A 16,681-nucleotide genomic window follows, 5' to 3' on the forward strand; every position below is an offset into this window, starting at 1 on the left:
AAAAGCTGTTTTGTGATGCCTAAATATAATGTTATGCTGCTGCCAAGGAAACTGACTTGAGAACCCACTTTACCACTGTGTAAATCATCTGGCTAAAAAAAAAGAGACTCTTTGCACGGGCTCTTGTTAGAACAGAAAAATAGCTGTTAGCATGTGCAGATACACATTTAAGAAAGAATATATTACTTCAGATGGGTTCATTTAGATCGAACCTGTGATCGCAAAGTCTTAAAGGTTGCTGTTGTATTTTTCTCCCCAGAAAATGTTTGCACATGATTAAGTATACCAAGGTGGATTTTAGTAACTCTTGTCACCAAACAATCTGTCAGTGACATGATGGCAGCCAACAAGACTCAGCGGAGCCTGTAGAGGCCTGCGCATTCCCGTTCACAGATGTTACTCATAACTCTCCTTCTTTGTCTTCATTATCATTCATCTCCTGATGGAGCCCTGCGTTGGCCCCGTTCTCATAAATTACTCCTCGGTGAATCTGTTCACGTCACAGGGTCAATGGATTGTTTATACACAGCTGTAATTTGCTCCCAAATACTGTGTGTGTGTGTGTGTGTGTGTGTGTGTGTGTGTGTGTGTGTGTGTGTGTGTGTGTGTGTGTGTGTGTGTGTGTGTGTGTGTGTGTGTGTGTGTGTGTGTGTGTGTGTGTGTGTGTGTGTGTGTGTGTGTGTGTGTGTGTGTGTGTGTGTGTGTGTGTGTGTGTGTGTGTGTGTGTGTGTCTGTGTGTGTGAGCATAAGTTCATGGGGGGAGCCTAAATGTGTGTATCTTTACTGAGCAATGATTAGTGATTGTCTGTAATTGACCCTGCTTGGCTCACTCTGTGTTTCCTTCCACCGACTGTATCTTTTTCCCCTCTGCACACAAACGCAAACACAAACACAGTCAGAGCTGCTCTCCTACCTGCTGCTACTTCTAACTTGCTCAAGCTGCAGGAAAACTTACACAGCAGTGCCTTAATGAGAAATCGTCAAGCCAGAGGAAGTTGATGAGAATTGTTACGACAGTGATTATCATTACCGCTGCAATACAGCCTGAGCATGAGGATAAGCCAAGCAGACACTGTGCTTTATGTCGCATGGTTAGCCCAGTTAATCGTTTGATTTTGTTTTGGTTTTTTTTGTTCAGGCTACTCAGTATTCAGACTTGTGTTACGCCGCAACCCCACGCCAACAGAGTAATTACTACTTTGGCTACACCCCTTCTGGCATGTGTTTGTGCCTCCGGGGCCAAGCAGGTTGTCTAGAATGGATTATTGAAGTCTTAATGTGGACGTCATTTTACATAGTATTGCCTCTGAGGTCCTGGGGTCCTCTCCCAGTAATGGACCTTATTTGAAGGTGGTTCATTTCACGCCTCTCTACCATTGATGGGCAGAGGAGGGATCTGAGGCTGCTCACTTCAAAGGCTCAGACAAGGTTGTGTTCATGTATGATGAAAGGTGACAGTCGGTGCTACCCTGTAGACACATCTGTCTGTTGAAGGCTCTGAAAACTCTCATCCCATTTATACACGCGGAGGCGTGCGCCTTTCTCTCTCCTGCAGTCGGTTGGGGTTGCCAGCTTGTCCTTTGCGTGTGTTTAGTGGGGGTCAGGAAACTAGACTTTCCTGGTTTTAACAACCAGCTAAGTTTGTGTTCATGTGATGGTAAAATAATGTTGTATCCATCGGAGCAGCGTCTGCGGGTGAAGCTTTGCACACCTACTCATTAAAACTGGGACTCTGTGACTTTGTTTTTTCCTTTGAAGTCTTTTGTTTCTCCTGTTTTTTTTCTTTTGTTTGTTTTCTTGTGACAGAAGATAAAATGGGAATTTGCAGTTCGACCAATTTTCTTTTAGTTATGGCAGATTTTTCTTTTCTTGTCATCTCATGCTGCGATTTTTTTCCTTAAGGTTTTGACACCTCTCCACTCGTCTGAAGCTAAAACTCATATGCTCACTGTCTCCTTACCATCTGGCATTCTGTCACTCTTTCGCCAACATTTTTCACCTCCCTAGTGTGTTAACCTTTTCTGCACTGAAGCTTTGATTCTCTGCCTGAACCTAAAATTCCCTCGGGCTTGAATTGGGTCAGGTTCGTCCAAGTTTCCAGTTGTTTTTTGTATTTTTTTTATGCAGACCTTATAGTCTGTGTTATGTCATGAATAAAATATGTGCTGTGTAAACCACTGTGTTATTACTTTTTTTTAAATACATTTTTAATTGGACTTGGGTCCAAAACTGCTGCAGCGGTTCGGACTTGGACAGAAACTATGCAAGTTCATGTAGGAAAGGGCCTGATTTTTTTTGGCCCCACCATAACTCAGATCTGTGATGCATTGCCTGTTCATTTTACAGGAGTTCGTATGTTGGATGGGGAGGTGACCGACGTGGTGGAGGCCCACTCTCTAAGCCTCAACCCGCAGCACATCCACATTTATAGTGCCAGTTGGGGCCCAGAGGATGACGGCAAGTCCCTGGACGGCCCTGCCAAGCTGGCTAAGGAGGCTTTCCTCCAGGGAATCACCAAGGTCAGTCAGAACATAAACTATAAAGTTGGACTTTTAATCTACTAATATCTTCCCTGTTTTTTGCTTCTGGCATCACAACTAAACTCACATCAGTTCTTTAAAGGTTCGACATAGGTTTGTACTTGTTTAACATTTTGTGAAATATGATATTCCCTTCCTCTTCTTGCAGAGATATAGATGAGGAGATTGGTACCTCTGTCATGTCTCTATTACCATAGCGACATTACAGAGTAAAATGACACTGAAGCCAGCCGATGGTTATTTTAGAAAACAGGGGGAAACAGCGAGCTTGGTTCTGTCCGAGAGTAATAAAATTTGCCTCCATCAATCAATCAATCAGCTCCTCTAAAGCTCAGTCATTTACATGTTATGTCTTGTTTGTTTAATCCATATACAGATAGGCAACACGTCTCCACTATCCTCCCACTGCACAAAAATGAAGCCAAAATATCCTGGACACGGGCGTTGTCGTCTTGTAATTTTGGAGACAGACGAGGTTCTCCGCAGTAGTGTCTAGTCCATCGTAGCTGTCAATCATGATATTTTATCCTGATTTTGTAGCATCGAATAACAAATTAAATCCAAACTTATCAGAAAAATGAACACTCATAACATACATCAGTGTGATAACAACTACTTTGGGAAGGATTTATTTGATGTGATGTTTTTAGTTTGGTGCAAGTGCACCACATGCTATGATAGAGGGGGCAGGATTAATGACCTATACTGCTGCCAGGCAGCTTTCAGCTTTTGGGCAGTCTTCAGATTGTCCATATTCACACAGTCTATGGTTTAATCTGTACAAAAGTAAAAGTATAAAAACACAGGAACTACAGGAATTATGTTCCAGACTATTTCTTTACCTTTCTTATGTCGAGGTCACTTTCACATTCAAACAGTGTTTCCCATACCATTGCCCTCCACAGTTGGAGTTAGAGCACAGGATAAGTTATGGTTAGGTTTAACAAAGATAACTGCTCCAGGTTAATGTAAGGTGGAGTTGCAGTTAAGCATAGCAGAAAATGACTGTTCGGAGTCAGGGAAATGCTTGAACTCAGGTTGAGGTAGGAGAAAAATAAATTGGGAAGCAGATCAGGACCAGTAACTTCATGAGAGTAACTGTTCCCGGGCAAAATGTAGTCTGATCCTTAAAATGGCAGATTAATTTATTTTACAATTCTGTCTTTGTACAGATTTAACAAACAGGGGATATAAGAGATTAATTGCTGAGCAAAATCTAATTCAGGATATCTCTCTGAAATGTTCTTTAGGATAGGACAAACTCAAGGTGAGTTTATTAATTGCCCTCTGACTAGCCATTTAGGGAAGAATGAAAATGAAAAATGAAAAGAACGATTCATACGTCACATCCCAAAATGTGAAAATGCTCCCACATATCACGGTGTACTAGAGGTGATGAGAAATTGCCTGACAGCAGCACAACAGGACCATTCTGGTTCAACGTGTGCTCTCCTAGAAGAGAGATAACCCCTGGCACCGAAGTGTTATCGCCTGGCTTCTGTAACATGCAGCGAAGGCAGCGTCAGGTCACAAAACAGTATTAGCTAGAGCTTCAAGACTCTCATGCTACAATACAGTACAATTCAGACAGCATCACACAAACAAGTCAGGACATTTCCTCCCAAATTTGTGGCAATGTGTGAGATTGAGATGAAGGAAACCGTTAAGAAAATAAAATGGAGAAAAACACTGAACAAGCTCCTTTGAAGTCTGTGTCTGTGTGAAATAGAGCAACAGTGATAAATTCCATAATCTTTATGTCAAGACTGCAGAGCCAAAATACTGGAACTGATATGATGGGACTTACAGTATTTTGTTTTAACCACCAGGCTAGATTCAAGCAGCAGAACAGACAATCATAATATTTCACAACAGGGGCAGTGAAACATTGTTGCAGCTTTTCCCATCTAACACTTCCTTAGGTGCCTTTTTGTGTAGTTTTATGTATCTGTGGCTGACCGAGAGGGATGGAGGAAGAAATATCTAAATCTAATTGCTCTCACCTTATTAATGCCTTGTTTGCCATCAACTGTTTCATTATTCCTGCTCGCTGTATGTTGGTTTCAAGAGCAGTCCCTCTGCTTTCTTTTATCGTTTTCTTTCACCATATGTGTGTCTTGGTTTATTGTTTTGTGTTGCCCACTTGGTTCAAACTGTATGCAGAAGAAGAAAAGTTTCAATCATTCAGTTTTATTCGGAATTTTATAGTGTTGGGGTTGCTGCTCTTTTTTTCCATGCGTACAATTTGATTTTAATTGTTTAAATCCCCTCTGGTGTACATGAGATTTCTTCCACCATTCTAATTGTATAATTAACTTTTGAATGCCAGGGTGTGATCAATGCTGAATAGAGAAGCGAGGCGTGATGATAATAATGATACCTTTTAATTTCTGGGCACTTCAAAAAGCGTTTCAGAGATAAACAAATCAAGAGCAGAGGGATAATAAGGTCTTACAAAGAATAACAACTACTTGCTAAATGTATTGTTAAGAAGAAGAAAAGCATAATTAAATCATGACAGCAAAAGTACAGCTAATCAAAGGCAATTAAAAAAAAAATGTGTCTGTATGCCTTTAACAAAAGGACACTGAGGTTGTGCTCCACCTAGATTCTTTTTCAGAGCTTCGGCGCCCTCACTGCAGATGACCTGCTGCCCCCTGTCTACAGCCCGGCCCGAGGGATAAAAACTGGTCTTCAGACTTTAGGCTACCAGCTATGTATCTGGAGAGAGGGTCATCCGTGTAGGAAGAGGGATGCCCAACCAGTGCTATAAAAATAAGAAATAAAACTTAAAAAATCAATTCTAAAGGTCATAGGTAACTAGTGCAGAGAGGCTTAAATTGAGAAAATGTGCAAAAATGTTCTACAACTTGTGAACACCATGGCAGCTGTATTTTAAACCAGCTGAAGGTGCTCCAATCGATTTCTGGGGCATTTCAGCGATTAAGGAGTTGCCGTAATCTAATCAGCTAGAGACAAACGCATTAAAAGAGAATGTGTGTCTCAGAACAAAAGGAACAATCTAATCTTAGTGATGTTCACCCTTTATTACTTTGCTAAAGTGTTTGTATCCTCCTGTTGGCAAGTTTGGACCCAACAGGACTATAATTGTATGCAGTTTGTGTGTTTTAGAAGCATACGGTCTCACTGCCAGACATAATGTTCTCATTTATCATGCACCCTAAATTATATTCAGCTTGAGTAGATTGTGTAATTACATTTCTTCTGTTTGTTATCTGATGTTCTGCCGCAATACATCGCCTGACATTATGATGCATTAATAAGAGTTGTGCCTACTGCGGTTCGCTGCTTCTGAACAAAAGCACACAAGTGACAAGGCGTTTTTGCAGAGAGACAAACGTCTTTGTCAAAGGCAATGTTTCCCCACTTCATCCAGCTCTTGTTAGTCTCTAAAGCTAGGCTGCGCATGTCTGTGTGTTTCTATACCACAGGGACGTGGCGGACAAGGCTCAATCTTTGTGTGGGCCTCAGGTAACGGTGGTCGGGAGCAGGACAGCTGCAACTGTGACGGCTACACCAACAGCATTTACACCCTTTCCATCAGCAGCACCACGCAGTCCGGCAACGTGCCGTGGTACAGCGAGCCCTGCTCTTCCACCCTCGCTACAACCTTCAGCTCTGGAAACCCTGGGGAGAAACAGATAGTAGGTTTACATACTCGCACACTCACACTTTCACATATTTTGCGTAGAATTCTTTTTATACCTTGAAACTCCAGCACACTATAAATATCATCATGGCAGACATAAACATACTCCTCATACTTTGAGTTAGCCAGAAGTTGATGCTGGTACTTCATCATCAAAATTCATCAAATCCAAATTCAGAGCGACTGATGTGTAACATACAGTTAGCTGACAAACTCTGAGGGATGCCACATGCTTCCTTCAAGCTGCTTGTTAGCTGAGAAAAGACTTGCCTCAGGGACATAGAATAACATAAAACAACCATAAATCTGCCATTGCCTCCGAAATACATCAGGGCATGCTGCAGGCGAGCAAACACAACTCATCAAATGGATGAAATTTAAGTCATTTTAAAATTTACGGCAGCTGTTGTATTGTCACTCTAGCAGTTAAAAGCTGCCATTTGTTGTATCAGTGAGTTCATACAGCTTTTGTTTATCCCAAACTAGTATTTATGTTCACTCTGTCAGGTTTTTGTGGAGTACATTTGTCTCTCGACTGAAGCACAAGCAGACCAGGACCAGGCTTTTAAACAAATCCAACATTGACTCACAAGTAGCTCATGTAGTGGACAGATTTGGTCGCCTGACTTTTCTTGAGGCACTGAGTATGTTACTGGGTATTTAGAAAATGCTCGGTTTAGAACCTGTTTGCTTGGCTAATCTTTCTTTTTTTTTTAAAAGCATACATGTTATTCCTATGGTCTACGACAGGACAAGAACATTAGTTGGCATGAACGACACTCTCCCAAATCCAAAATCTAGGGTGCTAAATCTCAAATTTGTGATGTCATCCAGTATTAAGTGTGGAACCACTCCAAAGACAAAGAATTGGGAAAGACGTTATGGGTGACATATGGACTTTGTGGAGTACATTTTCAGTTTCAGAATTGAGAACACCGTAATTGAATAAAGCTCATTCAGGTAAAAAGAAAAAAAAACATTCTGAGGGGCCACAAAATCAGTCTCCCGTTCATTGTTTATAGAGAAGCTCCACTAGTTTGAGACTCACTTCTCTGGTTTGTGGCCTTGAGAGAGTATCTCATTTCCACAAATATTGATTGACCTACAGGCCATGAAAATAACATTCTGTAGGTGGTGTTCCCCTTTTAATCAATTAATCACAACCAACAGACCAAAATCCCCAAATACTCAGTTTAGATTCAGAATGACAGAAAACTAAGAAAAGCAGAACATCCTCACATCAGAGAAACTAGTGAATATTTGGATTTCTTTTTTGTTGATAAATGACCAATCACTAACTCACTGAATAAAATGAAAAAGGTCAATGAGTAAGTGTTGTTTTATCCAGTTCTTCTGCTATGTAACAGTTGGCCTGTGCAGGGACCCGACTTTGTTTACTCCTCTGACACGCAGACTTCTTTCCACAGATAATGACCATTAGTGCCACAATCTGTCAGGCAAAAAGTTGCAAACCAAGAATCTGTCCGTGACCTTCACAGCTCGCCTTATCCTCCGGCTTCTTGTCATTTCCGACGTGTCCGCATCGTGACCAGACAGGCCTCATTAGCTTTCTGGCACTGGCAGAGAGACCGGGAGCAGAGGTGTACCCGTCCGGAGTGCTAACACACTTTGTCTCACCACCGCCACCTGACCTAACTGGGCTGATTTGGCTGACATTCACTTTCCCGGCTGTGACCCTTTGGCGGGGAACCACAGACCTGAGACTGAACCTACCTGCTTATTCTCTCCTCCCCTTGCTTCCCACCTCTGATTGCTGCAGGCACAGCTCCCTTTGTCCCCAGCACCTCCCCCTTCTCACCGTGAACTACACTCACACTGAAGTGGGAAACCCAATGTGTCATATTAACTGTGTCTAACCTTCTGTATCTCTGTGCACTTCTCTCTCGTGTCTCCTGTCTCCAAGGTGACCACAGACCTGAGGCAAAAATGCACAGACTCTCACACAGGGACGTCCGCCTCTGCCCCACTGGCTGCTGGGATAATCGCTCTGGCTCTGGAGGCCAAGTGAGTGAGAACGACACGGCCCCCTCTTATAATATAGAAATTTTTATAGGCAACTGTGAAGCCAATACCCTTTTTCAGTAAATACCTTTTCATTTAAATTTTTATACTAAACTTCATTTGCTACACTCCACGTGCACTCGTTGGAGGCGTGTGTGTGTGTGTGTGTGTGTGTGTGTGTGTGTGTGTGTGTGTGTGTGTGTGTGTGTGTGTGTGTGTGTGTGTGTGTGTGTGTGTGTGTGTGTGTGTGTGTGTGTGTGTGTGTGTGTGTGTGTGTGTGTGTGTGTGTGTGTGTGTGTGTGCCTGCGCGCGCGAGCATCTGGGAGTGGGCGTTAGCCTAAATCCCAGCTCAGAAATTCTTTCCTTAGCAAATTAAGCTTTTGATAATCAGTTAATTAGCCAAACAAATCAGCAGCTGCAGCCCACCCAGACATCTGAATACCTGTAGGGTGCCGGCAGTGAAGAGTTTAAACTGTGGAATCTCTCATTATCGCTCACACAGAATTGCAGGTGTCACAATCCCAAGTTTCTATCAGCCGCTCTAATGTGTTCTGCATTATGCTCATAACGTCAGTCGTATCTTCAGTTGTATCAGTCAACTGTCCTCCACTCTGCATAAATCACTTCATTTCCACATTAGCATGTAGCTGACAGGTGTCAAAACCAAATCCAGTATTACCTCACAGCCCAGGTTTCAGCTCAGGTATTACACACTCAGCATCCCTGGTTTATCTCAGCACTGTCACCTCTGATATCACAAGAGAAGTGCAGCAACTGACACACCTAAAGTTTACAACGCCAAGACTATCGCACAGTTTTAACACCAAAGTACAGTCAGCCCCCCTCCGTCTGCACCCCTCCTGACAGGCAGGCAGCGTTAATAACAGGGTAGCTAGTTTATCAGACTGGGACCACACTAGACTTCAGAGATGGAATCATTTAATAGGCAAAGGCTTTCTGGTGTTTGATTATTTTATTATTTTCTCCTTCACTCTTGGCTGAGTTGACATTGAGTGGTGGGGGGGGGGGGGGTCTTGTCCATTAATATCACATGAGAGGATGTGAGATAAGAATGCTGATGCGGAGAGTGGCGGAGGTGATGCGCAACAGTGTGATTCTGTGTTTCTATTTCTGTCTACTGCGGTGTTGCACGCGGTAAGCAGTGTGTTTCACGGTTTGATTATCTTAAACCACAGAGCAGTTTTTTCCTCATTGGTTGACTCAAAGGCTTTTCCTCTTAATGCTTCCCTGCTTCGACTCTTAATACGTCTATATTTTTAAAAGAACGTTTTTTTATTGGGCTTCTGCTGTGTGGAAGGTGACCTCATTGGAAACTATCTCTACGGAGAGGTCGAGACACAATCCTCCACAGTGTTGTATCTACTGTTTTACTGTGTTCTCTGACCTTTTGGTTATGATGTACCTCTAATACTGGGGTTTTACACAGGTGTTAAAACCATAATGTGAGTCCATACCTTTGTTATGGTTGAGTGACACATCCCCTAGGGCTTCCTCTACAGCTTAGTATAATAATTCTGAAATGTATGACTGTCCCTAAGACTGTATAGGCTCAGATGGATCATATTTTAGGTGTGTCTACAGACTCCTGACCTTTCCCATATTCCACAGCTGCTCACATTTCCTCTGCCGTACAGTCGAGGTCAGCAGAAACTGGCTTTTCTCATAATGTGCATCATGTAGAAAGTAATGGCTTGAGCTATTACATGACAGGAATTCACTACGGCTCCTCTTTCTTTCCTCCCTGTGACTCTGCAGTATGAACCTGACCTGGAGGGACATGCAGCACCTGGTGGTGAGAACGTCCCGGCCCGGACACCTCAGCGCCGGAGACTGGAAGACCAACGGAGTGGGACGCAGAGGTAGAAACTTGCTAGTCCAAATCATTAGTTGTTGTTTATATTTGCACAATGGGAAATTTTGAGCACAGTAAGCACTTGCATAATATAACACTATATAAAGAACTATTCTGTGCAGAGTAAGGTGTTTACTAATTTGCACATAAGCACACAATAATAAACTGTCGCTCAGTTTCCAACTCGCTGCTCTGTGTGCTCCCAAATCCTCTGAGACTTTTTCTCTAAACTGCTCTGTGCACTCTCAGGTTCACCTGCATGCCCGACCAACTTGACGTTGGTGTTACATTGTGCAACAATTTCAGCCAAAAAATTGGGGTAAAATTTGTGATTGGCAGTTTTGTCTCCACTCTGATTGCTTGTAGGATGTTTTTTGTCTCCCACAGACACCATAAATATATCTTCTCTGTACATCATCTGTGTTCTTCTTAAAGAAAAGACCAGGAAGACATCTATATTTATATTTGACATTTTATGGTTTCATGATGGCTTCATTTTGAGCCATATTTGCATATAGCTGTAACGTCAGCGTTCTGTCGTAGGCAAAGCAGATGGTCAGGCTGAGCCAGCAGTCTGCTACTAGGGCTGCTGGGTATCGTTAAAATAAATTCAATACCAGTACCCTAAAATTGATACCGATACTAATAGAGTGGTTCAGTCAAAATAATGTTGGGTGTAGTAATAGCCAGTCAACGCCTTTGTGGCATCTCGGCACGCTGAACTGCCAACTCCAGCCAATGTGCTGCACTCCACTTCGCCACACAACAGACTGCTGCGGTGGTCGCATTAAACGGAAAAATGCTAGTGACGATTGGCTAAACCACACAAATAGTCATTTTTTTCTAAATCTGGCTACAAAAAGAATCTAATGCAGGTTTCATTTGACTGGAGAAGTTCCAATACCACTTGTAACAGGATTACTTTGGTCAGTACCTTAAATCTATCGAGTACCAATACCAAGCCCGGCGTTCTACACAACACATGACCCACAAACCGACCCCCATTAGCTTTCCTGCATCTTATCTAACTTAAAACATGAACACACATCTTGTCTCTGACCAGCAAACAAACATTCACCAGGGAAACGTCAAACGTGTGTCATTTTACAGGTTAAATATAGAATTCACGTCTGCTGCAGCATGTGAATTTATCTGCAAATATCTCTTTGGTCTGTTAAAATGCTGCTGCACAATCTGATATTTCCTCAAGACCTTTAATAACAAAAACTAACATTTAAAAAAGCAAGTATATTATTTTTACTTTATTTGCAGAATAGGAAGTCTAAATGTGATTAGAATAAAGATAGAAAAATACATTGATGATTGCCGTCTCAGGGCTGAGGAACGGATATAAAGCCATAGAGTTACATGAAAGAGTTGATTGTTGACTGACAGTAATTTCTCTGTCTGTTATCTCATCGCCGCCACCCACTGACCTGCCACTCTCTGCATCCCTCCGTCTTCTTTCTCCCGCAGTGAGTCATTCGTACGGTTATGGGCTCCTGGATGCAGGTGCCATGGTGGCTTTGGCACAGAACTGGACCACAGTTGGACCACAGCATCAGTGTGTTCACACCATGCTTGCAGAACCAAGGTTAGAAGGGCGACTTGAAGCGCTCTGTGTGTGTGTGTGTGTGTGTGTGTGTGTGTGTGTGTGTGTGTGTGTGTGTGTGTGTGTGTGTGTGTGTGTGTGTGTGTGTGTGTGTGTGTGTGTGTGTGTGTGTGTGTGTGTGTGTGTGTGTGTGTGTGTGTGTGTGTGTGTGTGTGTGTGTGTGTGTGTGTGTGTGTGTGTGTGTGTGTTACAATGAGGTTCAGTCTCATTACGGGCACTTGCAGTTCTATCATCCAGCTCAGCCTGATATATGTGCCCGCATTCCCCTCGGAGCTGGGACGGTCGCGTAGATTTGTAGCACAGCGCCATTGTCTGTGTCCGTTTCTGCAGCCACACAACATTAACCACCCTCCCCTCCTCTTGTCCCGACCTGCAGAGACATCGGGAACAAGCTTGTGTTCAGCAAGAGCGTGGATGCCTGCTGGGGACGACTCGAGTATGTCAGCTCTCTGGAACACATTCAGGCTCGCCTCACTCTCTCCCACAACCAGAGAGGAAAATTGGCCATTCATCTCATCAGCCCACTGGGCACACGCTCCACCTTGCTGTTCCCCAGGTACACAGGAAAACACAGCGCTATACACACCAACAGCCGGGCCCTCATATAAATCTCTGTGCTCTCTCTTTTACACATGCAGACAATCACAATGCGCATGTACCTCAATTTTTATTTGTGCACAGATGCTCCCACAAGTTTACTCTCTGGGGGGGGGGGGGGGCACAAAAAAAAACTGCAGACAAAAAAAAAATAACCCAACCCCCTCGTCTCCCCTTTTGTTTCAGGCCTAATGATTTCTCCTCTGAGGGATTCAACGACTGGGCCTTTATGACCACCCACTCATGGGGCGAAGATCCTCAAGGGGAATGGACACTGGAAATAGAGAATGTAGAGGCTAATGGGCATGACTACGGTAACCCCAGTCATCATCATTTATTGCTCAGCTTTGTCGCATCATATCAAACTTACATTCATGCCAACATCAGTGCGCCCTCATCAGCTCAAGTCCTCTTGCACATTTTCTCAAAATAGCCTCTTTTAGTCACCCTTTTTTTCGGTCTCTCTCTCTAATGATTCCGTTTAGACCATCATTTTGGTACCAGGGGGAGCGGCTGGTGGACGGAGAAATATTCATAGGCAACCTTTTCATTATCAACTTTTTTTTTCTTTTTCAATCACCAGGCTGCATTTTCTTTCAAAGGGCTTGCTTGTTGAGAAGAGTTAACCGGTTAAGTCCTACAAGTCTTAACGTGGCTTTGTTTACCCTGAGCAGCCAGGGAAATAAGACAGGAAGGCATCTCTTCCTCTGCTGGTGTTGATCCTCCTCCAGAGTTGTTTGGTCCGCTCCCATCACTTGTTTTCTTTTCTTCTTCCACCCCCATATCCTCTTCACAGCCAGTTCACACTGTTCCCTCTCTCATAGGTGTTACATGAATGTTAAATTCTCTCTCTCTCTCTCTCTCTCTCTCTCTCTCTCTCTCTCTCTCTCTCTCTCTCTCTCTCTCTCTCTCTCTCTCTCTCTCTCTCTCTCTCTCTCTCTCTCTCTCTCTCTCTCTCTCTCTCTCTCTTTCCTCGTCTCTCAGCTGTGTTAAGTCAATTCACCCTCATCCTGTGGGGGACCGGACCCAGCGTCATAAACCCCTCGTCCTCTGACTTCCCTCGGCCGTCCAACAACAGCTGCAAGACCTTTGATGCCCAGCAGATCTGTATCGGTGAGATCATTCGGGCTTCACACAAACTTTGAACCGAAGCCATTTAAAGGGAATGGACTCATTTGCATTGGCACTGACACACAGCCAAAGTTACAAAACAAGCTTTGGGTCAGCCTGTGTTGGTATTTCAACTTGTGAAAAGCGAGCGCTGTGAATACAGATTGGCCATTTATAAACCTCTTTTGCATTTGTTTACCCGCACACTATGAATATGCACATTGCCATATGTCATATTAGTTTGAATCAGAGCGCGGGGCGTATGGAGGAGCAGCAGGGGAAGATTAAAACCGCGCCAGTGAGAGAGGTGCCACGTTGTCGACGACTGTTCAGCAGGATGACTCCCTCGTTGAAAGGCAGCCGAGGTCGACAGCTTCATTCTACTTCTAAGCGTTCAAACGCTTTCCTTTTAATCATTCCAGACTCCTCTATAATTTAGTTAAAATCGACATTTCTAGAGATAGTGGAAACACTTTGTTTTACAGTGTCCCAGAACGGCAATGTTCCTGGAAAGGACTTTGTAATTTGGTGATAATTATAGAGAGAGAAAGGACACAATTAAACCTCTTTTAGTCAATATCAAGAATATGGTTCCTAACAAATGAATGATGATGAGTTAATGCATATTCTTTCTGCACGGTTGTAAGTCTAACACAAACATACCGTATATATCAACAATTATCAAGAATATGGTTCCTAACAAATTAACGAATAGTAACGTGGTTTGAATGGATCTCAGTTTTTACAGGCATTTACATATTAGCAGTTCTTTCAAAGAACCAAAATCTGCTGGTAGACTGCGATTTATTATATCATTTCCTGATTATTATTTTTTTCAGAAGCACTCAAATAAATGAGTTCTTATTGTGTACTCTCTCAGAACTCTTTTGTGCTTTTTTGTCAGAAAGCTATTGTTATAATGGATTGATCCTTTATTTTTCATCCATGATACCAAACATTTGATGGTTCTAGCTCTTTGAGCATTAGATCCTGCTGGTTTTCCTTGTCTTACACCTTGAAAAATAAAATAAATTGTGGTTTCACTATGAAGCAGAAATGCAATTTGATGGCACCACTCTGAGCTAAATTGTGACGGCCATTTTTCTCTATTTTCTGAGGGTTTCAAAGAAACAATCAATAAATCCAGAAAATGATCAGCAGATCAATTGTAGTCCTAAATAAGTTACTGTAGTTCTTTCCAGGTCTCACTTTAGGATTATGAGCCTTGTAAAACCAGTTATTGGTGGATGCCATTTTGCTTGTGTTTTATTGGATTGCACTTAACTTCCCTTCTGCCTTCCTCCCACGCTCCATCCAGAGTGCAGCCCTGGCTTCTCCCTCTTCCTCCAGGGTTGTGTAAAGTTATGTCCGCCCGGTTTCACCTCAGGGCAGCAGCTCCTCAACCTCTCCCTGGAAAACTGGGTGGACTTGTCCTCCGTCCAGGCCTGCATACCCTGCAACCCCGCCTGCCTCACTTGCTCTGGCACGGGGCCTACAGACTGCTTGTCCTGCCCGCCCCACAGCCACCTGGTTCTCACCTCCTGCCTGCACCAGAACCAGGTCCAGCGCAAATCCCCTCTAGCTGGCGAGCTCCAGGGTGACGGAGCCCAGGCAGAGGGGGTGAACCCGGCAGCAGCAGATGACAGCGGCGAAGGCGAGGCACCCCCAGGGCTCAGCGTAGCTCCATCCAGTCAGCTGCCTGTCGTCGTGGCCGTGCTCAGCTGTGTCGTCATCCTGGCCGCCTTCGCCGGGGTCTTCCTTTTGCTGCAGATGCGTTCAGGCGGTGCTTCTTTGGGCTGGAGGACCAAACTGCCCTCTTTGTATTCAGAGACGAGGGGGGTGCGGGTGGGATTCGGTTTTGGCTTCGGCCAAGGACAGGAGAGGAAGGCGCGGATATGCTACAAGGGGATCCCCACTGTGTGGGGGGATGAGGACATGAGCGCCTACCAGTCTGAATCAGACAGCGAGGAAGTGGGCGGTCACAGCGAGAGGACAGCTTTTATCAAGACGCAGAGTTCGATCTAGCTGAAACTGCAGAATGTGCTTATGTGGTGTCTGACGCCATGACATCAGCATTTAGATCGGACTGTGAAGTAGAATCCCACAGGCTCAGAAAAAAACACTAAACGCAGGCCTTACTGTCCCATCCAAATACATTAAAGACTCTTTCATTTGTGTTTTCATATATTTATTTACATTTGTTAATTTAACTTATTTGATTAATTTGTTGATGTCAGATGTATTCCTTATGCATTTGACTCTTCGTTACTAATTTGAGGTGTTATGCAACTATGTTACTATTTTTACTCTCATGACTTGCTTGACCATATTTTGTCCAATTTGTCAAAATGTTATGTCAGAAGTTTAGTAGTGCACTCTGACAAAGCACAGATAGATCAAAGTCAGTCAAGATATCAAGGCTTTTAGTCCCAAGTGAGGGTCAAACAACCCTTATTTTCCCATAATGCAACTCAAAAGCATTTTTTTGTGAGAGCCTCTCTGCCTGGTTAATGCACAAGCTTTCGATTTCCCCCCAGTTTGTTATAAATCTACATAAGAACATTACACAAGGCTGGAAGTCCTCTCTGTAAACTTTGATGGTTAAAATGGTCGGAGCGCATTACTTTCCCAAATTTGATTTGATTTGTCCACAACACAAACAGCTGGCCATCAGCGCCAGCAGACTTCTAATAAATTGTCGTTATATTTGATGTGATTCCTGGCAGATTGTGGGCCAGGGGTCGCGAAGTTCATTAATAATACGAAAACTTTAAATTGAAGTTTTCTGCAGAGTACTGAGACGGCATAATAAAACATCCTACTGGCTCTTTGATGAGCAAGTAACTTGTGAAGTACGCTCCGTTTTTCAATCAAGGCGCAGTGGGAAATGCCACCGCAGCACAGGCAAATCAGATATATCAGTCAGTAAATCTCACTGACGAGAGCAACACTGTTTTTGAATGAAATGAAAAAACACTTAGCCCAAAGCTGCTTGGCTGACCTTTACAACATTTTTCCTCCTGGTTGCTGCTGCTAAGAAATGAGATCATTTTCTCTTCATTTTCCCCACAGAACACATATTGATTTTGGTTCTTTGCTCCCAGAACATCTTCATCAGGGTGAGGCTCTTTCCCTTTCTATTGTGAGCGCCATACATCGAAAGACAAACACTTAATTTCCTCGCGGGTCGACTTGCTGCTACGCAAGTTGCATCAAAGCCTTTGGATTTAAAGTCCAGAATGTTTACTGTGATTAAG

General features: G+C 43.4%; 1 protein-coding gene across 1 annotated transcript in view; it reads left to right on the forward strand.

Annotated features, from left to right (window-relative positions):
* The window catches only part of furinb (furin (paired basic amino acid cleaving enzyme) b), an 80,664-nt gene extending 64,063 nt beyond the window's left edge, over window positions 1–16,601 (forward strand). The window contains exons 8-16 of the mRNA XM_083916269.1: window positions 2,347–2,519; window positions 5,993–6,205; window positions 8,135–8,235; window positions 10,009–10,112; window positions 11,582–11,699; window positions 12,094–12,273; window positions 12,501–12,628; window positions 13,299–13,427; window positions 14,743–16,601. Coding sequence (XP_083772395.1) covers window positions 2,347–2,519; window positions 5,993–6,205; window positions 8,135–8,235; window positions 10,009–10,112; window positions 11,582–11,699; window positions 12,094–12,273; window positions 12,501–12,628; window positions 13,299–13,427; window positions 14,743–15,449 — 1,853 coding nt within the window. The 3' untranslated portion in view covers window positions 15,450–16,601. The remainder of the gene's footprint in view (window positions 1–2,346; window positions 2,520–5,992; window positions 6,206–8,134; window positions 8,236–10,008; window positions 10,113–11,581; window positions 11,700–12,093; window positions 12,274–12,500; window positions 12,629–13,298; window positions 13,428–14,742) is intronic.
* Window positions 16,602–16,681: the final 80 nt, after the last annotated feature.

The sequence above is a fragment of the Echiichthys vipera genome, assembly GCF_963691815.1.
Source record: "Echiichthys vipera genome assembly, chromosome: 7".
Classification (NCBI taxonomy): Eukaryota; Metazoa; Chordata; class Actinopteri; order Perciformes; family Trachinidae; genus Echiichthys; species Echiichthys vipera.